The 19,761-nt window shown below is 39.0% G+C and overlaps 1 protein-coding gene across 1 annotated transcript in view; it reads left to right on the top strand.

Moving 5' to 3' along the window:
* Nucleotides 1-864: 864 nt before the first annotated feature.
* The window catches only part of skap1 (src kinase associated phosphoprotein 1), a 34,670-nt gene continuing 15,773 nt past the window's right edge, over nt 865-19,761 (top strand). Inside the window, exons 1-8 of the mRNA XM_017436503.3 lie at nt 865-1,153; nt 2,117-2,222; nt 2,761-2,786; nt 3,766-3,861; nt 17,142-17,222; nt 17,302-17,385; nt 17,452-17,576; nt 18,608-18,671. Coding sequence (XP_017291992.1) covers nt 1,114-1,153; nt 2,117-2,222; nt 2,761-2,786; nt 3,766-3,861; nt 17,142-17,222; nt 17,302-17,385; nt 17,452-17,576; nt 18,608-18,671 — 622 coding nt within the window. The 5' untranslated portion in view covers nt 865-1,113. The remainder of the gene's footprint in view (nt 1,154-2,116; nt 2,223-2,760; nt 2,787-3,765; nt 3,862-17,141; nt 17,223-17,301; nt 17,386-17,451; nt 17,577-18,607; nt 18,672-19,761) is intronic.

Below are 19,761 nucleotides of genomic sequence, written 5' to 3'. Positions count from 1 at the left end.
GCCCATTTGACAGGTTGTTGCGTTCAGATATGCGATTTATTTTGCAATTTAAAAAGGTATTTTAAATCCTAGATAGGAATGAAAATATTTAGACAACATATCAAAGAATGAAGAGACTTAACTTAATTAAAAGATAAATATTTGTAACTTTTTGATAGCAAGTTATTTAAAAAAAGGTGAAAATAATAGACAGCAGTAGTGTAAGATGATGTAGGATCCCACAGAGGCTGTGACTAAATTCATTTAATGATTTCGTGATGTATTTGTAGAATTTGCATACATTTCTGTAGACATGGGGCCAAATTTAAAACTAAAAGACTGAGATCTTAAGGCCTTTCAAGAGCCATGCATAAAAAAAACAATCTTAAGTAAACACAAGTTTTTATATTTATTTTTTGTCAACATAGTTTTTATCTTACAAAGAAAGATACATATATGAAAGAATGGCCATTTAGCTTGTTATTGTTATCATCTCTGTTGGTTTCAAGGCACATTTGTCTGCGTCATTTTTGCTTCTGCAGGTTATAGAGCAACATGCTGCCTTCTGGAGAATTTCTCTTTTAGAGAAGTTTTACCCTGATCTGCCTGCAGTGAAAAGATGTTATCTGACAAATATATTTGACCCAAATTGTTCAGGAGCAATGTTTGTTTTTCTAGAAACCTACACATATGGTGTATCGTTCGGCTTGCTGGGCTCTTAAACAGCTAAAATCAGCGATAAACATTTGACTCTCAGATTAGTTTGGCAGCGTTGTTAGTCAGAGGTGTTCTCTTGTTGTGACACAAACCTTCACGCATCTCTACTGAGGAACCAGACTGCAGAGGAAGTTGTCATCCGTGCACCTGCTCCACCCCATGTGCAAATCTACAGCGGAAGTGAGGGTTCATTGTGTAAAGATACAGGTGGTTGGTTATTGTGCAACTTACTGTACTGAGTACATGTTTAGCTGTGTGCCAGACTGTTTCTGTTATGGAGCTGTAGCAGTTTGTCATGGACTAGATGTTTGTAGGTTGTGTTTTGGGGTCATAATCAAATCTTAAAGGGGTAAAAAAAAAAGAAAAGGGCCGTCGATTCAACCAGAGTGCTTCATCTCGAGGAGGTAAAAACAAGGGATGGGTACAGTCCCGATCGACATCAGGAGGCTCTTGAATGGTAACACTTTTTTTTATTTTATTCACAGTCATTTTTCAGCGTTACATTTTTTAAATTTTTTAAATCCTACTGTTGAAAAGTGACAAACTTATTATATTTCATATTCACTTTCATGTTTACGGATTGTGTACAAAGATGGTGATGAGAGATTGGAAGTAAATTTCTACTAAACAATCCATTGTGTCACTTTTACAGAAGTAAAAACCGAATGATAGGTTTTACACCTAACTTCGTCACATCCAGAAAACACTTCCCACTATGATGGCAACATAACATTTACCATATTTGCATGTTCTGCCATGCTATCAGTTCTCTGATAGAACATTTGCATATGTCATTATTTGTATAATAAGGGAAGAAGGATATAAAGAAATATAATCAAATGAGCGATCAGGACCAACCTGTTTTGTCTTCATTATCATAAATTTATGCGTGATATTACTGTGACTATCAGGTTTCCGTTTTGCCAGTTCCAATTTTCTTTATGTTCAAGTCACATAAATAGTAGTTGTTTAGCTTTTGGGAAAACTACATAGCAGTAAATTACTAGCCAAACGAAGAATTAGGACCCTAATAGTCATAATTCAATAATGCAACAATAATTGCTGGTATCTTTGAAAAGCTTTTTATTGAACCGTTTGGATCTTTTTGTTTGAATTATCTGTAAAAACACTGAAATCTCAGCTGTGGATCATCAAAATACACACTAATACAGTATATATATATATAGAAACAAGTTTGTTAAAGGTTGTTGTGTCTGAACTGCTACTTATTGTGTTTGAAAAAGAGAGGAGTAGCTGCTAACCGCTTTCTGTCTTTGCTAAGTGATTTTGTTGGTATATTTGTGTCATATTTTGCACTTTTCAGCTGAAAAGGCAGGTTTTTCCTGGAGCTTCTGATCCAGAAAAGTCTTCAGGAAACATGTGGTTTACATGTTTCTTCCGATGTGTTTGTACTCGTCAGATTGTGAGTTTTTCGTGGCGGAGATCCTTCACGATGAGAACCTAAGTGAAAGCACCAGAGACACGCGGAACATCCTGCTGAATAACTTCGAGGTCGTTAAAGGAAGGTAGGCGTTTACATCTTGTAACGCTCTTAATACCAGAGGAGCAGGCACTTTACTGCTGAAGTGTGACTTCATGGCACCATTATTGAACATTTGCTGTTAATACCACAAAATTTTGTTAACTGTAGCTGTAATTGCTTTAAATACAGTTTGCAATTTGCATTAGAAAGAACTCATTCAGTCTAATGGCACTAATCGAAAGACTTCCCTCCTGCTCTTATTTATTACTGTTAACATTTTTTAAAGCTCTAATGGAATAATCTTTTTTTTTTTTAATCAAATGTTTTTATTCCAATGCAATTTGATTTATAAGCACGGTGAACAGTCCTTCAAACCAAAAAGCGAAACTCGTTGATGGTTCACTCCGGAAGCCAGTGTTGTCTGCACTGCATCGACTTGAACTGTGGGTTTTGTGGTCTTTAGTGCAGGAAGCAATTGCAGACTTGCAGAATTTCCAAAGCAAAATTTCAGTTGAGCTAGTTGAAACACAAAATAAGAGGAAAAACTGTAATTTTTATTCACAAGTGTTTTAATTTTCCAGATTTCCTCAGGAATTCTCCTTACGATGTGAGTAAAAGATCTCGTAATATTCATAAATAAAATATTGAGATGTACAACCTCAATTTCAACAAAGTTGAGGCATTGTGTAAAATCTAAATAAAAACAGAATCCAATGATCTGCAAATCTCATAAACCCATTTTTATTCACAATGAAACAACAAACATATCAAATGTTGAAATTAAGAAATAGTAACATTAAAAAAAAGGATAATTTTAAATTTGATGGCAGCAACGCATCCAAAGAAGGCAGGACAGGTACATGTTTCCTTCTGTGCAGCATCTCTTCTTCTTCTACCATCAGTCTGTTGTTCTAAAACCTGGAGATCCTTTCCAGAGGCACTAATGCACCCCCATACCATCAGAGAGGCAGTCTGACCTCAGAACAGTTCTCCTCTTTGGTCCAGAGGAGACACACCTGTTCACATCTGGCTTCTTCTTTGCCTGATAGAGCTTTAAGCAGCATTTGTGGACGGCACGGTGAGCTGTGTTTACAGACAGTGTTCCTGAGCAGAACCTGATCACCAACATCCAGCCTTGACCTTTGACCTCAGAGATTTCTATAGATTTTTAAAATCTATTATGAGCTGTAGATGATTGGAAATTCAAAGTCTTCCCAGTTTTCCATTGAGGAACCTGGTGAACCTCTGCCCATCTTTACTTCTGACAGATTCAGCCTCTAAATTCTCGTTTTATCCCCAGTCTTCTCACTGACCTGCTGCTAATTAACCTAATTAGTTACTAAGTGCTCCTTTCTTATTAATAACACTTACCTTTACAGCCTTTTGTTGCCCATCAGAGCATTTTTGAGATGTGTTGCTGCCATAAAATTTAAAAGTAAATTATTATTTTGTTTAAATATTGTTCCACTGTGAATAAAATATGAGTTGTGTTACATATGTTGGTTGTTCTGTGACAAGTTTTGAAATATTTTCTTACCTAACATTTGCTTTATGTTTATATTTCACACATTAACAAACACGCTCAGTGGAAGATGATGGTTCTGATGACAACCGCAGCTCCAGTTTGGGTCGTTCTGCTCCTTCGGACGACGCCTCAGACTACCAGGATGAGGTCAATGAGTGTAAGTTCACGATAATCCTGATTCTGACTCCCGCTGTGTGTGTGTGAGGGATCGTGGGCCTTTTGCGCAGTGCAGAAGTCTGTTCTGAAAATGGTCTAATTACACTGTGGCAACGGCAGAATAAAAACAGAGAATTTGAGCAGTAATATCCTTCTGAACACGTGTTTCTGTTAAAAGGCTAAGTCCTGCGTTAACAGAGGAAATGAAAATGAGGAGACTGTACCAAACTCCTCTGAGAAAACTACAGTTTTAGCACATTCACAAAGCTACGCCTCTCCACAGGAAGAACAGGTGGAGCATTTTGGTATATTGTTGCAAACCTTTTTAAATTTGGGAAAACAGACCCCATCTGTGAAATCTCCCTCCCTGGCCTCCTACCTCTCTGGCCGGTGACATCAGCGGCTCCTCCTCCTTCCTGGCAGCTTCAGGTAATCCTGATGCTGGTGGATCACAGAGACCTGAAAGGTGACCTAGAGCTCCCTCCAGTGGCAGATCCTGGGCTCGGTCTCAGTTTGTGTGTGTGTGAGTGTGTGTGTGGTGGGAGGTGAAAAGGCAGCCCACACAGGGAGGAGGCTTTGTAGCTGCAGGCTAATGCAGTGATTTATTGACCCAGAGCTCTTCTATTCTTTCACAACTGGGTTTGAAATACAACACTGTACCTGAGGGGCCATGTGCGTTCCATCCCTCTCTCACTTTATCAATCTTTCTTTCTATCTTCCTTTCTCTGCCTCCTATCCAGACTTTTAGTATTTTTGACTCTAATAGCCCTTGACGTGACATGCCGCAGGTGGGCATTATACACTCTGCAGCCTCAGGTGCCCATCTCTACTGTTTTGTTTTGTTTTATTTTTTTTATCTCATGAGATAAAGCAGGATGCACATGGAATTTCTCACCACTAAAACAAGGAACATTTCCAGTCATTTCAAGATGGTTAATGCCAGCTGGATGGAGTCAAACTCGATCCTTTATTTGGAAACGGTTTAATGAACTTCACTGCGCTCAGAAGAGAAACGGCTGCTTGTCTCTGCAAGTTCTGGCACAAAAAAAAAAAAAGATAAATCATAGCAGATGGTGTGAAAATAGAACACAATTAGACGTGACAATTATTAGATTTTTTTTTTCTTATTTTTTTATGTTTGAGTAAATAAGGAGAGATTTCCTTTGGGAAACATACAAAATCGAACCATAAAGTTTCCCTTAAGGCTACACTGATAACACTCGTAACTACAAATGGCACTGTTTGCTGCCGTTAAAGCTCACACATATTGCCATTTTATTGCCTCTGTTAAATGTGAGAAAAAACTAATTATGCAGAGTTTTTTCTTTTTCTTTTTTGGAAATCAAAACCTGATGTTTTTTTACAGTAAATAACGACACCTAACTGTTACTGTGGGATCGATGATCAAAACATTTGACTTGGAAAGAACCCCCCCCCCCTCGCAGCAGAGATTCTGCTCCGGAGCTGCAGCCATGTTGGCGTAGTAAGCGGTCTGCGTCCTGACTCAAAGGGCATGTTGAGTTCATAGTTCATCCTGTGTTCACAGCCGGCTGAAAGAAACTGCTCACACGTTTCTGCTGGGCGGTCCGATTCAGAGGAAGAGGGGGTGACAGTGGAAAAATAATGAAACCTGAGGCCTTTTTATTTTCTCTTGATGACAATTTTAAAGTTATTTAATATTTAAAAAAATCCTTTCATGACTAAAATCTTAAGGATTTACCTAAAAATTGATTTTGTGATTGAGAGGTTCAGCTGAAAGAACGGAGGATTGGATCTCTTCTGTGTTTAATTGTATTTTTTTTTTTTCTGTGAGCCTACTGTACACAAAGGAGACTTTGTGACTCGCAGGATGTATGAGCCGTGGTAATCGACCGCCTGCCTTCGCTGCACTGCGTTCTCTAACCAGTGAGTGAGTGAGTGTGAAGTCGATGGCTGCTTTTACACGCAGGAGGAGCCTGCGCCGTTTGATTAGATGCGGTGGCCTGTTGTCTTCGGCGGACTGGGTGACACCAGATTTGTAATGGCTGACAGGAACAGATGGAGCCTCCTTTGTTAGCCTGGCTGTCTGCATGGTAATGTGAACTGAGTTTCACCCGCCGACCGCACCGATGACCTGACCGCGCCTGCAGCCTCACCCCGACTCCGTCTGCACCCCCCGAAGCAGCCACCGTTCGGGGCTCGCACGCATTTTAAGGAATTTTTATTCCTCCATCACGCAGTCATTCCGGCACATTATGCATACATAAACAAACACGGGCGCGGATTTCTCCCTCTGGCGTGAAAGAGCTCTTTAACGCACATGCACGCCCTCACGCAGACACAAATAGACCCCAGGAGACAGCTGGAGATGTGGGGCTTTTAGCCCCGTCATGCTGTTTGCAGGTCAAGTTTGCGAAGTCAAAATGGCCTGTTTGTTTTTCTTTGATTGGGGAGCTCTGCTGGGCGCTCGAGGATGTTTGCTGGGAAGCTGCAGAAGTGATGGAGCGCTGCAGGAAGAGCTTTGTTTCAGGAGGCGTGCAGAAAAGATGGCACTTCTGATGTGATCGCAGTGGTTCTAGTATGAAATGACTAGAATTTACTTGTGTCGTTGAATAAAAAAAAAACAGTTTCATGTTTTTTTTAGGCAAAATAAGTGTTAAACCTTTTAACCTTTTGAAATGCATGATCTGACATTTTATTTATTTATGTATTTATTTGTATTTGTCAGGAACAATGCAGTCAGAATATAATAACAGGAATGAGTAATATTACAGAGCAATAATCGCAACAAATCATCACTTAACACATCTTAAATAGGCTTAAAATAAAATCAGAATAAAACAGATGAGTTACAGTATTAGAAGATCTAAATTACAATATTAAAAGTGTTTATTTAAGGCATTTAAAAAGTCTGAAAGTTGCAGTCTAAGTGTTTGTATTTAATAGCCTGTATGGTTTTGTTTTGTTTCAATCAGTTTTTTAAACTATAAAATTATTTTAGATGTTAGCTGAAGATTTGTTATAAATTTCTTCTCAGTTTGATGTGTAAGACTGAAAGATTTATCGTTCAGCTTCTATAAAACATGCTCGTTCCTGCTGTGTCAGCGTGCGTGTGTGCGCTTTAGTTTTTGTCTGCCGTGTTAGTAAAATATCTCGTGACCCACTGGACGGATTTTTGATGAAACTTGGAGGTACGTCTACAGCTGATAAACCTTTGTTACAGCAAACTCATCTTAACAAACACAAAAAGGCTGTAAGTTAGTCAGTTTTACAGATATAAAGTGGTAGTAGCTGAGAGTTATTCACAACATCTGTTTGTTGCATAACGTAATTTTTAACGCAGCTCCATAAGATGATTGCAGTCTAACAGACTGACATCACCGGTGGCGGGCGATATGCATTCCTTTGAGGACTGGTAGGCCTTTAATTCAAAGTTATTTTTTTATAAACTGGCAAAAGTTTTAAGGTAACTGTCACCAAAGACAAAGAAAATCCACCTGATCCATTACCAGAAGTATTGGAAGCTGAAGCAGATAATTCACTTTGCCTTAAATATTTAAGATTTCTTTTTCTCTCGGTCGACACGTTGATTAATTAAGTAATACTTTCAGCTCCAAAGGGACGTTTGTTCGTGTGTGCCGACCAGGAATGGGACTCTGTCAGTGATCACTTTGCTGGCCCAATTTCCTAAACCAATTACTGGCACCAGTGTGCGGTTGGACAACCAATTTGAAGTTATGTCTCAGTGTTGCCTATTTCTCATTTGAATATGAGTTGCCAGTGCGCAGTAACAACATTATTACAGTGCTTGTAAATAGAATATTAAATCTAAATTCTGTCATTTTGGCTGAAGCTTGAAAAAGCCATTTTAAAAGTGAAGCGTTTTTGAGAGCGCGTGCCCGGGTCTGTCGGCTGAAAAAAAAACAAAAAAAAAACGAGCCATCTGACAAACTGAAACTCCATTAGAGGGTTAATCTGAGGGTTAATGTGCCAACTGGCCTTTGTTTGTGTTTGAAGTTCAGGATGTTGAAGCTCCGTCGCAGCTTAAAGCTCTTCTCCTTTTTGCTTCTGCTCCTGAACGCTGATTTCTTTAAAAAAAAACAACACTCGCTTATAACATTTTCATATTTGGTCCTCTCAGAACAGGAAAAAAACCTGAGGAGGAGTTTCAACAGTAAAGTTGAAATGTTGGGATTATTATTGACAGAAATACGTTGAAATGTTGAGGGTAAAAAAAGTAATTTTTCAGGAGTAAACTGGAGAAGCTGAACCTCATTGTGCTCTTGAACCCGACTGTATTTGTTCAGTTTTTTATTAATAATGTATCTGAGGATCAGGGATAACTTTTACTGGGTTAACTACAAAATAACGTGCATTGGAACGTCTTTAAATCCTTCACAATAAGAGTCTCAAACACATAAACTGAGCGCTGACTTTGAATTACGCTCAATGCTTCATGGTCTGTTTTACTCAAGAAGAATATTGTAAGCTATTTTCATGAGCTTCCGATTTTTAGAAAGAGTTTATTTTTTATTTTTAGGTCAGCACTCAGTGTTCATGTTTGGGTCTCTTATTGTGAAAGATTAAAACAAGTTCTCTGAGTTCCTCTGCAGCAGGAGAACCACATCTCGGACCGGTTCAGATAAAATACTACATTTTATTTTGTAATTAACCCAGTAAAAGTGCACCAATATCTAGAAGTCGACCGATCTGCATTTTTCTGTAGAAATCTGTGCAGCTGATGGCTGATATACAGCAGCAGTTTTTTTTTATTTTGTTGTAATACATACTTATTTATTAACCAAAATATAACAGTTGCTTAACTTAAATAAATAAACATATTTATCAACTCTTAGAAGAACTTGTGCATTTAAAAATAATAAATAAAAGAACTAAAAATTTAGGTTAAAAAACCTAAATTGTGGGCTACAGTAAGCTGGCTTCCGCATCTTCGTTCTCCTGCTTGGTAATTGATTAAGTATGGCCAATTGCCAGTTTTTAAAAAAACGAGCAATATTGGCAGATTAAGATCAGTATTGTTACCTCTCCCCATAAGCCTTTGATGCAATAATAATAATAATAAAAATAAAAATTGGAACAAAAGCAGTCAGGGTTAACTTCCTCTCGTTTAGATTTTTTTCTCAACAATGATTTTTTTTTTCTGGTGATAATATTTCAACTGTAATCTCGACTTTAATGTCGAAACCCGGAAACAAGCAAAAATGTCTCCCCCTCATTTTTTCGGGCTGTAAAACATGGTCACGCTCGCTGAACTTTCGACCTTTGACCTTTTGTTTGGTCAACCTGTGCCCTGTCTGCGGTCTGTTCGGAGGCGTGTGAAAAATCGCCCTCGCCGTCACAGAACAGCCGTAAATCAGGAAGTTCCTTTGGACCTGCTGACGGTCTTTTACTGTATTTGATTGTCAGAATATCTGCCTGGAGATTCATTTCTCGCCGTGCTCATTGGTGTATGGATTTTGTGACATTCGAACAGCGGCTGCTCGTTTGCAAGCAAGCGAGGAATATGTTAATGACTTCCCCTCTCTCCTTCGCTCTCCTTTCCTCTGCTGCTCGCTATCTTGTGTGCTTTTTTAGAAAGACGCCGGCACATTACGAGGCAGGCGCAGGATCTGTGGATTGCTGCGACTGCTCGCCATCAGGGTTCAAAAGTTCACACTATTCCCTCAGGGCTACTGTGCTGCTGCAGATGCTGATAGTCTTTTCTTTCTGCCTCTCTCCTGGTGCCTTTCTTTCCCTCTCTCTCCCTCGCTGTTTACACTATTAATCTTGTACACTCTCCCTCACACACTCACTCACTCGGCCTGGCAAGAAGAGAGCGGCTTGAAGGGGGGATTTGGACGTATTTAACCGAAGGGCATCCATCACTCTCATCTCCGACTGCACACTCCCCCCCCCCTCTCAACGAAAAGCTACACTGTATTTTTTTTATTTTTTTGCTTCCTCCTGGTTTGATGCAGCTCTCCGCTCATTTGCTTTGTTTTATTGTTGTGCTGCATATAATTACAGCCCTCCGTAGCCTCTGGTGCAGCGGCGTGTTGAAACCCAGGGAAAACAGGCGAAGGTAAATGCTCTGCTGTCCATCTGTAAGGAGGCACATAGGCAGAATGCAAAGTGGGAAGCTGAGGCAGGGTGGCTCCTAATCTCCCCCAGAGCTGTCAATGTCACAGACAAATAGCAAAACTATCAGATGCGGCGGGTTCACCCAGAGGTTAGCGTTCCCAGGTACCTCCTGCATTCACTCCCTCTCTTTCTCTTCCTGCCTTGCAAATGAGAATTTGATTTTGCCCTCCACTGGAATCCATTTCTGGAGATGAATGAAGTTTCAATGCCAAGCCCAGGTGGCCCTGCTGATTTCTTAGGGAAATAAATGGAGATCGGAGAGATGTGTTGGCCCGTACACAGACAGTGACACGGTGGCTTCCAATGCCTCCGGGATCCCTCTGTTTAATTGTTGCTGTAATGTAGCACTTTGAGGTCATTAACGTACCCTCGCGGAGTTATTTGGGGATGTTCGGGGTGCATCCTTTACATCGGGAGCTCCTCGCGGCACCGATCCGTGTGCGCTCTGGGCTCGTATGCTCTTAGAAGATTACTTATCCACAGCGGTAATTTTTACCATTGATTTGTAGCGGCCTTTGCTGCAAGCCGGCTCATGTGAAAGGAATCAAAACCCCGTCGAATAGAAACAAATTTCATTCTGAAGCGACCGCATTTTCATTAGAAAAATGCATTTAGGTAATTAATTTCAGCGTATGAATTCCCTGCAACACTAATCAGAGTTAAATAGACTTGTTTTTATGAAATATCAGGCTTAAAGAAACACGATTACTAAGGTAATAAAACAACAAAAAAATAAGAATGAAGGCAGGACATTCGTCAAAACATGAAATATCCTGTTTTTTCTTCTGGTTTTGTATGTTTTATGAGTTAAATTGGTTGGAAAATAAAAGTTTTTTTATGGCGCTGATCAGTGACACCGACTTACTGAAGCAGCAAAACTAACACGTTATTTTAAGTTAAAGAAATAACAGTTTTAAGTTTATTTCTTTGAAGAAATGTGTGCTTTAGATAACCATTCATGCGTAACTTTTCTTTGTTTTTAATTAATTATATTAAAAAATAGCAAAAGATTAGATTTGTTTGTTCTTGGAATATTATTAAACCTTAAATTTACTGCATTCACTTTTAGATTAAATCTAAAATAAAACAAAAACAAGCCCAACATATATTATTTTTCTCTGAGGAAACATAATAAATGATTTAATTTGACTTATTTATAATACAAATGCTTTAAAGTATAACAAACTATCATGTTTGTTATGAATTTGTTGATGATGTACAAAATGTAGGATCAAATTTAGATAAATTAAATTTATTTTTTGGTTTTAATCAAAAATATTAAATAATTATTAATTAAATGAATCAATTTATGTGATTTTTATTTAAATCCAAATGAATAAACCTATAAATTTAATGCTGTTAAAAGAAGAAAATAACTATTTTAATGAATAAAATCTTATTTATCGTCAGTAAAACCCTCTGCAGCATCGTTTTCACTGAGAGTTTGGCTGTAATTTCCTTGTCAGAGTGTTTTTTGGTAACACTTGTTGCTTTTGGACACGACGGGGATTTATTAAAGGCGTCAGAGATTTATAGCATCGTATAAATATTTATCAGCCTAACATGTAACTGCAGTGACAATAAAAAAGGAGCGATATGAGAAAGGTAGAGAAACGCTGCAGAGCCACTCATTCTGAATATATTTGAACTCTTTAACACAGGAAGCGTTTTAAAGGTGAGCTAACTGAGGGGAAGTGAGTTGATCTTTTATTTTTATATTTTATTTTTCAGTCTGTTTCCCCTCCAGGCTTTGTTTTGTCATCGACGGCGTTATTTCCCATTTTTATCCCAGGCTCCTCTGTGGGGCCCGAACTCCTCCATTGCTGGTATTTATATTCTTACTACTCCTTTTTTTTTGTTTCTGTCAGTGAAGCAGCTGAAAACCATCCCCAGCGATTAGAGGATCATTGTATCTGCAGTTAAGCATTTGAATAGTGGTAGTAAATCTAGAAAAGGGAAATTCAGGGTCGCTGTAGACGCTGCTTATGGCTGCCCAGGGGGAAGCCGATGTCACATTGTAAATTTAGCCCCTTAGTGTCTTTAAAGTGGCCGACCAGTGATGTCTGAACGTAGGAGGAGAGCAAACCTGAAAGCCTGCGATGACTTGACATCTATTCCTCTGTGGACAAAGGCATATTGATTTTTTTTTTTCCTTCTAAACTGCATCAAAAATAACAAAATTGCACATTTTTTTCTGTTTGCACTGTGACAAAATATTTGCTGTTTTGTTAAAAGTTTTATATTTCATTTCAGTGTAATTTAGATCACCTACCAACTGAAGTTGATTTAAAAAAAATGTAATATTTATTGGCGAGGAGCAGAAAAAGCAATAACCAGATGATGGTTATGTTATTCTTGCTTGACTATTGAAGACTGGATAGAAATTCGGCAGGAAATGCATTTAATGGAAAGATTTTATAATATTTAACCAATAAATATAACAAATATTGATCAAAATTGAATATTTTGTTGAATTAAAAGTGATTTTCTTTAATTTAAATGACTCTACCTCACTTTGATTCTGATCACAAATAGTTTTTTTTGCCGTTTACATTAGTTATCAACAATAAACAAATAAATAAACAGCGTCCTGTTATTCCCTCCTCATGACGGCGTCGATTTAGATGTCTGTCATTTCACTCATTTCAGCACGAAACAATAAAGTTTTAATTTATTCAGCGAAATGTTTCCCTCACCCGCAGTGAGTCGGATATTTTTTTTTTGTTTAATTCCTAATTTTAAAAGCAAACAACCAAAAAAAAGGATCCCTTCTGCATGGATTCCTGGTGCCATTAAACATTATTAGACGGTGACAGCGTCATCATGCAGCCTGATATAATGCACTGCATGTTTTCTTTGGTTCAAACCCATGCATTAGGAGGTTCTAAACATGGTTTATGTATCGATGACTGAAGTCCTAATCAAATCAGAGGGAGGGAAGGAGGGCCGAGAAGGCATTCTGCCCTTAACCTCAGTGCCTCTCCGTCTCTCCCCTCCTCTCTGACGGCCGCCTCGCTGGAGGGACCCGCAGCAGAGGCCTCCCACTGTAATGAGGAAAAATGCATCAATTTAGCTCGGCCTGTGCGCAGATTGAGCGCCGGGCGGGTGAAGGTGCACTGAGTGAATCCTTTTTCCTAATCAAGGACAGTATCGAAGAAGATTGCGGTCTCCTCGTCTGTAGAATCAGCAGCATTCCTCCCCGCAGCCCCCTCAGGGCCGGGGAGCCTCTCCGTGCCTTCTGTTTCACCTCATCAGCAGAGTTCACGCGGGGGTCAGGTCCTGCCCCCCGATGCTGCATTCACTGCGACGCCGTGAACGCTTCCGCGCTCAAGGACTGAACGAAGGAGAGGAGAAACACGAGATAACTTTCTGATCTTCCTTTCAGCCGGACACGTTTGACCAGAAACAGTCAAAAACTTCAATAAACAGATTAAAAGAGTTGTTTTCTACAACAGTTATCACAGCAGTTAACTTTATTTATAAAGCACAATGAATCCCACAATCACAGCTATAAAAACATCAAAATCAGGATTAAAAAAATTAACAAATATATGCTAAATTAATTAAAAAGCCAAATAATTAATTGCAAAATAACTGTGTCTTAAGCTGCATGTGACAGACAATGAAAGCAGAGATCTTCCTGACTGACTGATCTAGAACGTGGAACGTCTAAAAGAACCTGTTCAGGAGATCTAAGCTTTGAAGAAGGGCACATATGTTCAGATTTATAAACCAGCTCTGTATGAAACAGGACGCCTGTGAGGCCGGTTCTGAACCGGTTCCAAACGGGCCAACAGAGACCGGCTGACGCCAAAATAAAGGAAGATAGATTAATCCAACCTGGAGGTGATTAAAGGATTTAAAGCTTTATTCTTAAAGAGAACTCACAGATGAAAGGAGTCAGTTTTTCCAGATTACATAAGAAATTTGTTTGTATTTTGATATCAGAATTGGAAAGAAGTTGGTTATAGATCAACGTCGGCTGAAAAATATCTATTTTCTTCCCACTTTCTGAAGAAATCTATGCTGAAAGGCTGACGTACAATCAGGGAATAATTAAAACATTTATAAAAGTAATGTCCATGACTTTAAGGCACATTCATATTCGAAATAATTTTATACATAAAGTATCTGCAAAGATATAGATTTTGTGGCGTGTTAAACTAATGTATTTGATATTGTAGCTATAAAACTAAAGGAATGTCACACATGCCTTTATTTTAAGTTTTATTTATTCATGTTTCCATCCCTGTTACCACGTTTACAGTTATTGTGACGTGATGCAACAATATTTCTTTTAATAACATGAAGATAAAAAACAGATTAAAATAATTAAAGAAAACTTGCATGCTGTTGAGTGATTAATAAGAAGCAGGAGTTCAGTTCTGCTGTGTTTTGGTGTTAAATTGAGAACATAAAAAGGTTTTTTCCTGTATTTCCCGATCTGAATGTTTAGTTTGAGGATACGACGGCGTGTTTTCCCCGCTGAGCTTCGGCTCCTTTCTGCTGTCCTACTGTCTCAGAGACGAGATGCTCGAGGACCGTCAGCATCTTCAGCCCATTTTTGTGTTTTCACACCATCTTTGTTGCGTTATGACCATCTAATGCATCGCACGAGTCCTCCCACTCGACCATTTCCCTTCACTTTGATTCACTCTCCATCTAGCCTTTGATTGACTTTCAGCCTAACTAAAGTGGATTTTAATGAGAGAATACATTAACTCCCTCTGGTCATGCTAACATAAATCAGCTTTTTCTTGCAGGATCAACTGCTGAGCTCATAACGCCATGCTGAGGGAGTGTGAATAACCAAATGAGAGATTGCGGTTGTGGCAAACTGCTGGCAGCTCAGATGCATCGTTGTGCGTCCCGCTCCGAGTTTAACGCGAGTTCAGGACGGCAGCAGAACCGATGGCTTGTCGTCACACAGGTCTGCTCTCTTATGGAGACGTTCCTCTGTCAGAACCACACATTTCTATTGATTATTTCCTTCCATTTGGAAATTGGGTGACTCGAATCCTTTCCTGCTCGATGACCGCTGAGAGCCGTTAGATTCGGTTAGCGGGACCCGCAGCAACTCCTCACCTTGATTTACGAAACGCGGGATGCGACGCCCAGCATCGCATCTATCTGCTTCTCTTTGTTGGTAATTGCACTCAGCTAAATAGGTTATGCTGAAATATCAATAAATTGCCATCAAATTAATGTCAATACCAAAGCTGTGGATGGTGCTAATTAAAACGCAAAAGGGATGAAAATGAAGTCGCAGCATTGCCCTGAATAATTGATAACGCAATTTATGATTTTTATGAAAGAGTGCCGTCTGTCTGCGGTTTTGATGAGGCCCTAATTAGATGCATTAATGTGTCTCTCTGTGTCTGTTCTCAAACTCAAAACTCAAACACCATGATGGTTTTTGGGGTTTTTTAATGCTCTAAATTACGCATTTTCAAATAACATTGCCTCTAAATATCCACTTAAAGGTTGCATTGGTCCCAAAGAGGTGTTAGCGAGTGATTTTCATCAAAGGAGGCATTTGTAACTCCACACCAATCAGATTCTGCTTTTGTTTAGGGTGGGATCATGCAGCACTAACCAAGCAGAGATGTTTTTAGGTTGTGCTGCTACCGTGTGGAAGAACCAAGAAGTAATGTGTGTTTTTGCTCCCATTTTTTAAAAAGTTTCTTACTTTGAGGTCAGGTCACCTGGCGATAAAGCTCCGAGCGCGCCTGAATGTGTAATGTTTATTGACTCGACCAGTTCAGAGAGATCCTGTGTTGATTCTTTTTAGCTCCTCATCTATTACCCGAGCTCGACCTTTGAGATAAATGAAGAGCGAAGGAAGCAGACGGATGAGGGGGATTAGAAGTGAGCCGCAACAGGGAAGTAAGGCCGACAAGAAATAAAAAAAAAAAACCTAACAGACAGGCTGCCGGTGGATAAATGAGGTGGAGGAGCGTAACGATCGCTGTTTGTTATGATGTACCGAATCAAGTTCTCTTTGACAAAACAGTCCTTAGCACCTCTGTACTTATAGTGTCACCGGTCAGTCCATCCACAAAGGCAGGCTGATGATATGTGAGCGTGTTAGTGCTGTGAGCGCTGCTCTGGAATGACCCGCTCATCTGTCAGAACCACAAGCCGAGGCGGCGCAGGCTTGTCGTAAACCTCCCAACTGTTTGGCTTTTTCTTTCATGATTTAATCAAAGTTATTCAAACACAAAACTCTCGTGAATGAGAGCCAGGTGTCTGTTAGTTTCATGTTTTGGAGCAGAGGATCCAGTGGTGGTTTGACATGTTTGGTTTCTGAGGGGAGGGATGGACTCCAGGCATTCCCCCTGTCATCCGCGGCCTGAATAGAGGTGTCATGCTGACTTATGTAAATGGCTTTTAAAGTGTTTCCCTGTTTCTTGCCGCTCTTCTGCGTTTTCTCTCCTGTTGACTAATGAATTCGGAGGAACCTCGGCTTTGTTTGTGACATAAGAAAATCCAGGCACTCCTGTTAAAACACACCATCGACGATGGCCCTTAAGGCCGACTGAGAGTCGAGCTCTTTAACATCTGAGGGCTAAAAATGGACCAAACTGTGACACATTCAGTCAGAAAAACAGCGAGAGGGACAACTTGTTACAGTTAGATTCTAATTCTAAACTAATTTAATATAAAACAACATTAAAGCATTGCATTTATCTAACTACTACACTAATTACTTGAAGGCTTCTGAGTTTTGCCGCGGTCCTATCATGTTTGCAAAGTGAAGAGTTCCCACAGGAAGGTTGCTCTCATTAAATTGTTATGTGAGCAGATGAATGGACTGCAGGCCTCAGTAGCACTGTAAATGTATTGATCCAGGTTTCTTGAAGCCTGCCGGGGATGTATTTGATCCAAAGGGGTCGGAGAATTTATATTCTGATGTGTATACATGCGTTGCCTTAGGAGGGAAAGGAAGTTTAAGTGAAGCTTATTTGGCGTCGGCGCAGAAACGGTTTATTGATTCGTGAATTAGTCGTCTGACTGAACCGGTTCTGCCAACAGAATTGTTATTTAATTTAATTTATCAAGCACAGCTTTTTGAAACTTTTTAATTTGATTTAAACTTCTTTTTTGTTTTTTGTTTGAAGCGATTATAAATGTTTGGTTAATTCGGTTTTTCACCGACAGATATTGACGACATCCCCTCAGTGGGAGCCCAGGACCTCGTCAACGTCTTGAAGCAAGGCTTCTTAGAAAAGAAACGAAAAGGTATAACCACTTGTGGCCTATTATCTTAAACTCATATTATGCAAGTTTTAGCTCTGCTTTTATCCGGGTCTCTCCTCAGATCACAGCTTCTTCGGCTCAGAGTGGCAGAAGAGGTGGTGCGTCCTGAACAACACGGTGTTTTACTACTTCGGGAGTGAAAAAGGTTTGTTCTGTAGACACTGAATCAGATCGCATCCCGTCCCGTCCTGATGTGTCCTTGCCCTGACAGATAAACAGCAGAAAGGCTCGTTTCATATCGGTGAATACAACGTTCAGCTGGTGAACAACCTGAGGAAAGACTCCAAGAAAAACGCCTGTTTTGAGTTCACCGCTCCTGGTCGACGCGCGTTCCAGGTCTGTGTGAGAAAAATGAATAACTAATTATACAGAATACGGAACAAAATAATAATAAAAAATACACTGATGCTCAATAGATACTAATAAAATACATTTAAAACTTTAAACTAATAAAACGGCAGCTTTCAGATTGACAGATTCGTATAAATTAAGAGACAGAAGTTCATGTCTGAGAGCATTTAAATGTCATTAGTTCACAGTCGGTCTGCTCTTAGAGGCCCGTTTTATTGATCACAGCGCTGCGTTTGTTTCAAACAACAGTGATCACATCTGCACCCACATCTGCACAATCATTCTATGAAAACAGCTGGAAGAAACTAACAGGAACCTCCGATTTTACACCGTTTTAAACATTTAAGTTAATTCAGTGCTTTCGCCTAACAATTCCTTCTTTATTAGGTTACGCAGTATTTTATAGCTTTTAATAATCTTTACAATGTGAATCATAGATTTACTACAGAAGGCTTTAAAAATAAACAAAAATGGAAAATAATAAACTGTAATTATTTATTAATCAATCAGTTATAAATCTAATAACAGTCTTACATGTAAGTGTATTTTTGCCACTTTTAGATGTTATTTTAAAAGCAACAGTAAAAAAGCATTTTGAATGTTTATTCACGTTTATGCCTCTATAATAATAATAATGATAATAATAATAATAAAAACTTTGCCTTGACCAGGATTTTATGTAATTTTTATTCGTCTGAAAATTACTTATTAATATGGAGATTTTACAGAGATGATAAACAATAAATAAAAGCAATTTATTAGTATTTTAAAGCTTTAAATTAGTAAACCTGTTCGGATAACATCTTGTTTTTCCGGCTATTATAATCAATTATAGCCCGAGTTTAAATTTTAAAGAAAAAATATTATTATTTTTATACTTTATGGTTGTTCAAATAGGGCAGTTTTCCCATTTATTTCTTTATTAGAATAATATTTAGAGATCGGGACAAGTCTGAAGTAATAATAGGATTGTTAGATGTGAAATAATGGCGCCATTATTTCCTCTCTGCCTGCAGTTCACAGCCAGCAGCCCTCAAGAGGCCCGAGAATGGGTGGACCAAATTAATTTTGTTCTGAGAGGTAAGCCACCGTCTCTTTGTGCTTTTAATGTGTTTTTCTGCAGCCGTGTCATGTGATCGCTTCAGGACAAAAAAAGCTGCTTTGATTTGACCTCAAAACATAAAAAGATATAATAATATAAATTAAACTGTCATCAGAATTGGTCAGAGATGACTTTTAAACGAAGAACCGTGCAAAACATGCATTGAAACTGGATTAAACTTGTGTGTTTTTATGGTTTAAAGTTTTATCCTCCTCATTGGGAGCGAGGTGCACCATCCAGCTCCTCCTCCCGCCGCCCTCCTACCAGATTCCAGCTTACAGGAAATTGATTGGTAGACGTTCTGGTTTATCCTCCGGTGACATTGATTTCTGCTTGGCCGCTGCTGGAAGGCAGAGGACCTGATACCCCGTGTTGCAGTGGCCAGTCGCCTGCAATCAGACAGCTCCTCCATCTGAGCGAGCGTTCGTGTCTTATCTCTAAAATGGGCTCAGGCCGGGCCACCGCTTTGCGGGAAGAAACGGACACTCTGCAGTTTGTCTTACGTCCTCCGAGCACAGCTTTTGCTCCAACGGATGATTATTTAAGATGCCTGAGAAGAGGGCTGACTTTACTTAATTTATTTATTTAATTCTTTAAAGTAATTTTGTTTTTGTTGTGAAGATAAAGAAAGGAGAATTATGCAGTTATAGAGTTTGCAGCTTACAAAAAAGTGACTCATTGCAGTCATTCATAAATCCAGAAACAAAATCCCCTTAATATTTTTAATAAAAGAAATTATTGGCAACATTTCTGCCTGGATGTTTGTTTACCTGCAGAAACAGCCGAAGTGACTGCAAACAGGTCAAACGTTAAACTTACACTCAGCCTGATGGAGGTCAGTCACGTGACTCAAACCTCCATTTTTTAATTGTTTTTATTGTTAGTGGATTCAGCCGAGTACTTTGTTTACATTGAGTGCAGACCTGCATTTCAGGATTGTACAGGTGCTGGTCATAAAATTAGAATATCATGAAAAAGTAGATTGATTTCAGTAATTCCATTTAAAAAGTGAAACTTGTATATTATATTCATACATTACATACAAACTCATATATTTCAAATGTTTAT

The sequence above is a fragment of the Kryptolebias marmoratus genome, linkage group LG17, assembly GCF_001649575.2.
Source record: "Kryptolebias marmoratus isolate JLee-2015 linkage group LG17, ASM164957v2, whole genome shotgun sequence".
Lineage (NCBI taxonomy): Eukaryota > Metazoa > Chordata > Actinopteri > Cyprinodontiformes > Rivulidae > Kryptolebias > Kryptolebias marmoratus.
The sequence above is the reverse complement of the archived record's forward strand: the minus strand, read 5'-3'. Positions and strand labels throughout refer to the sequence as shown.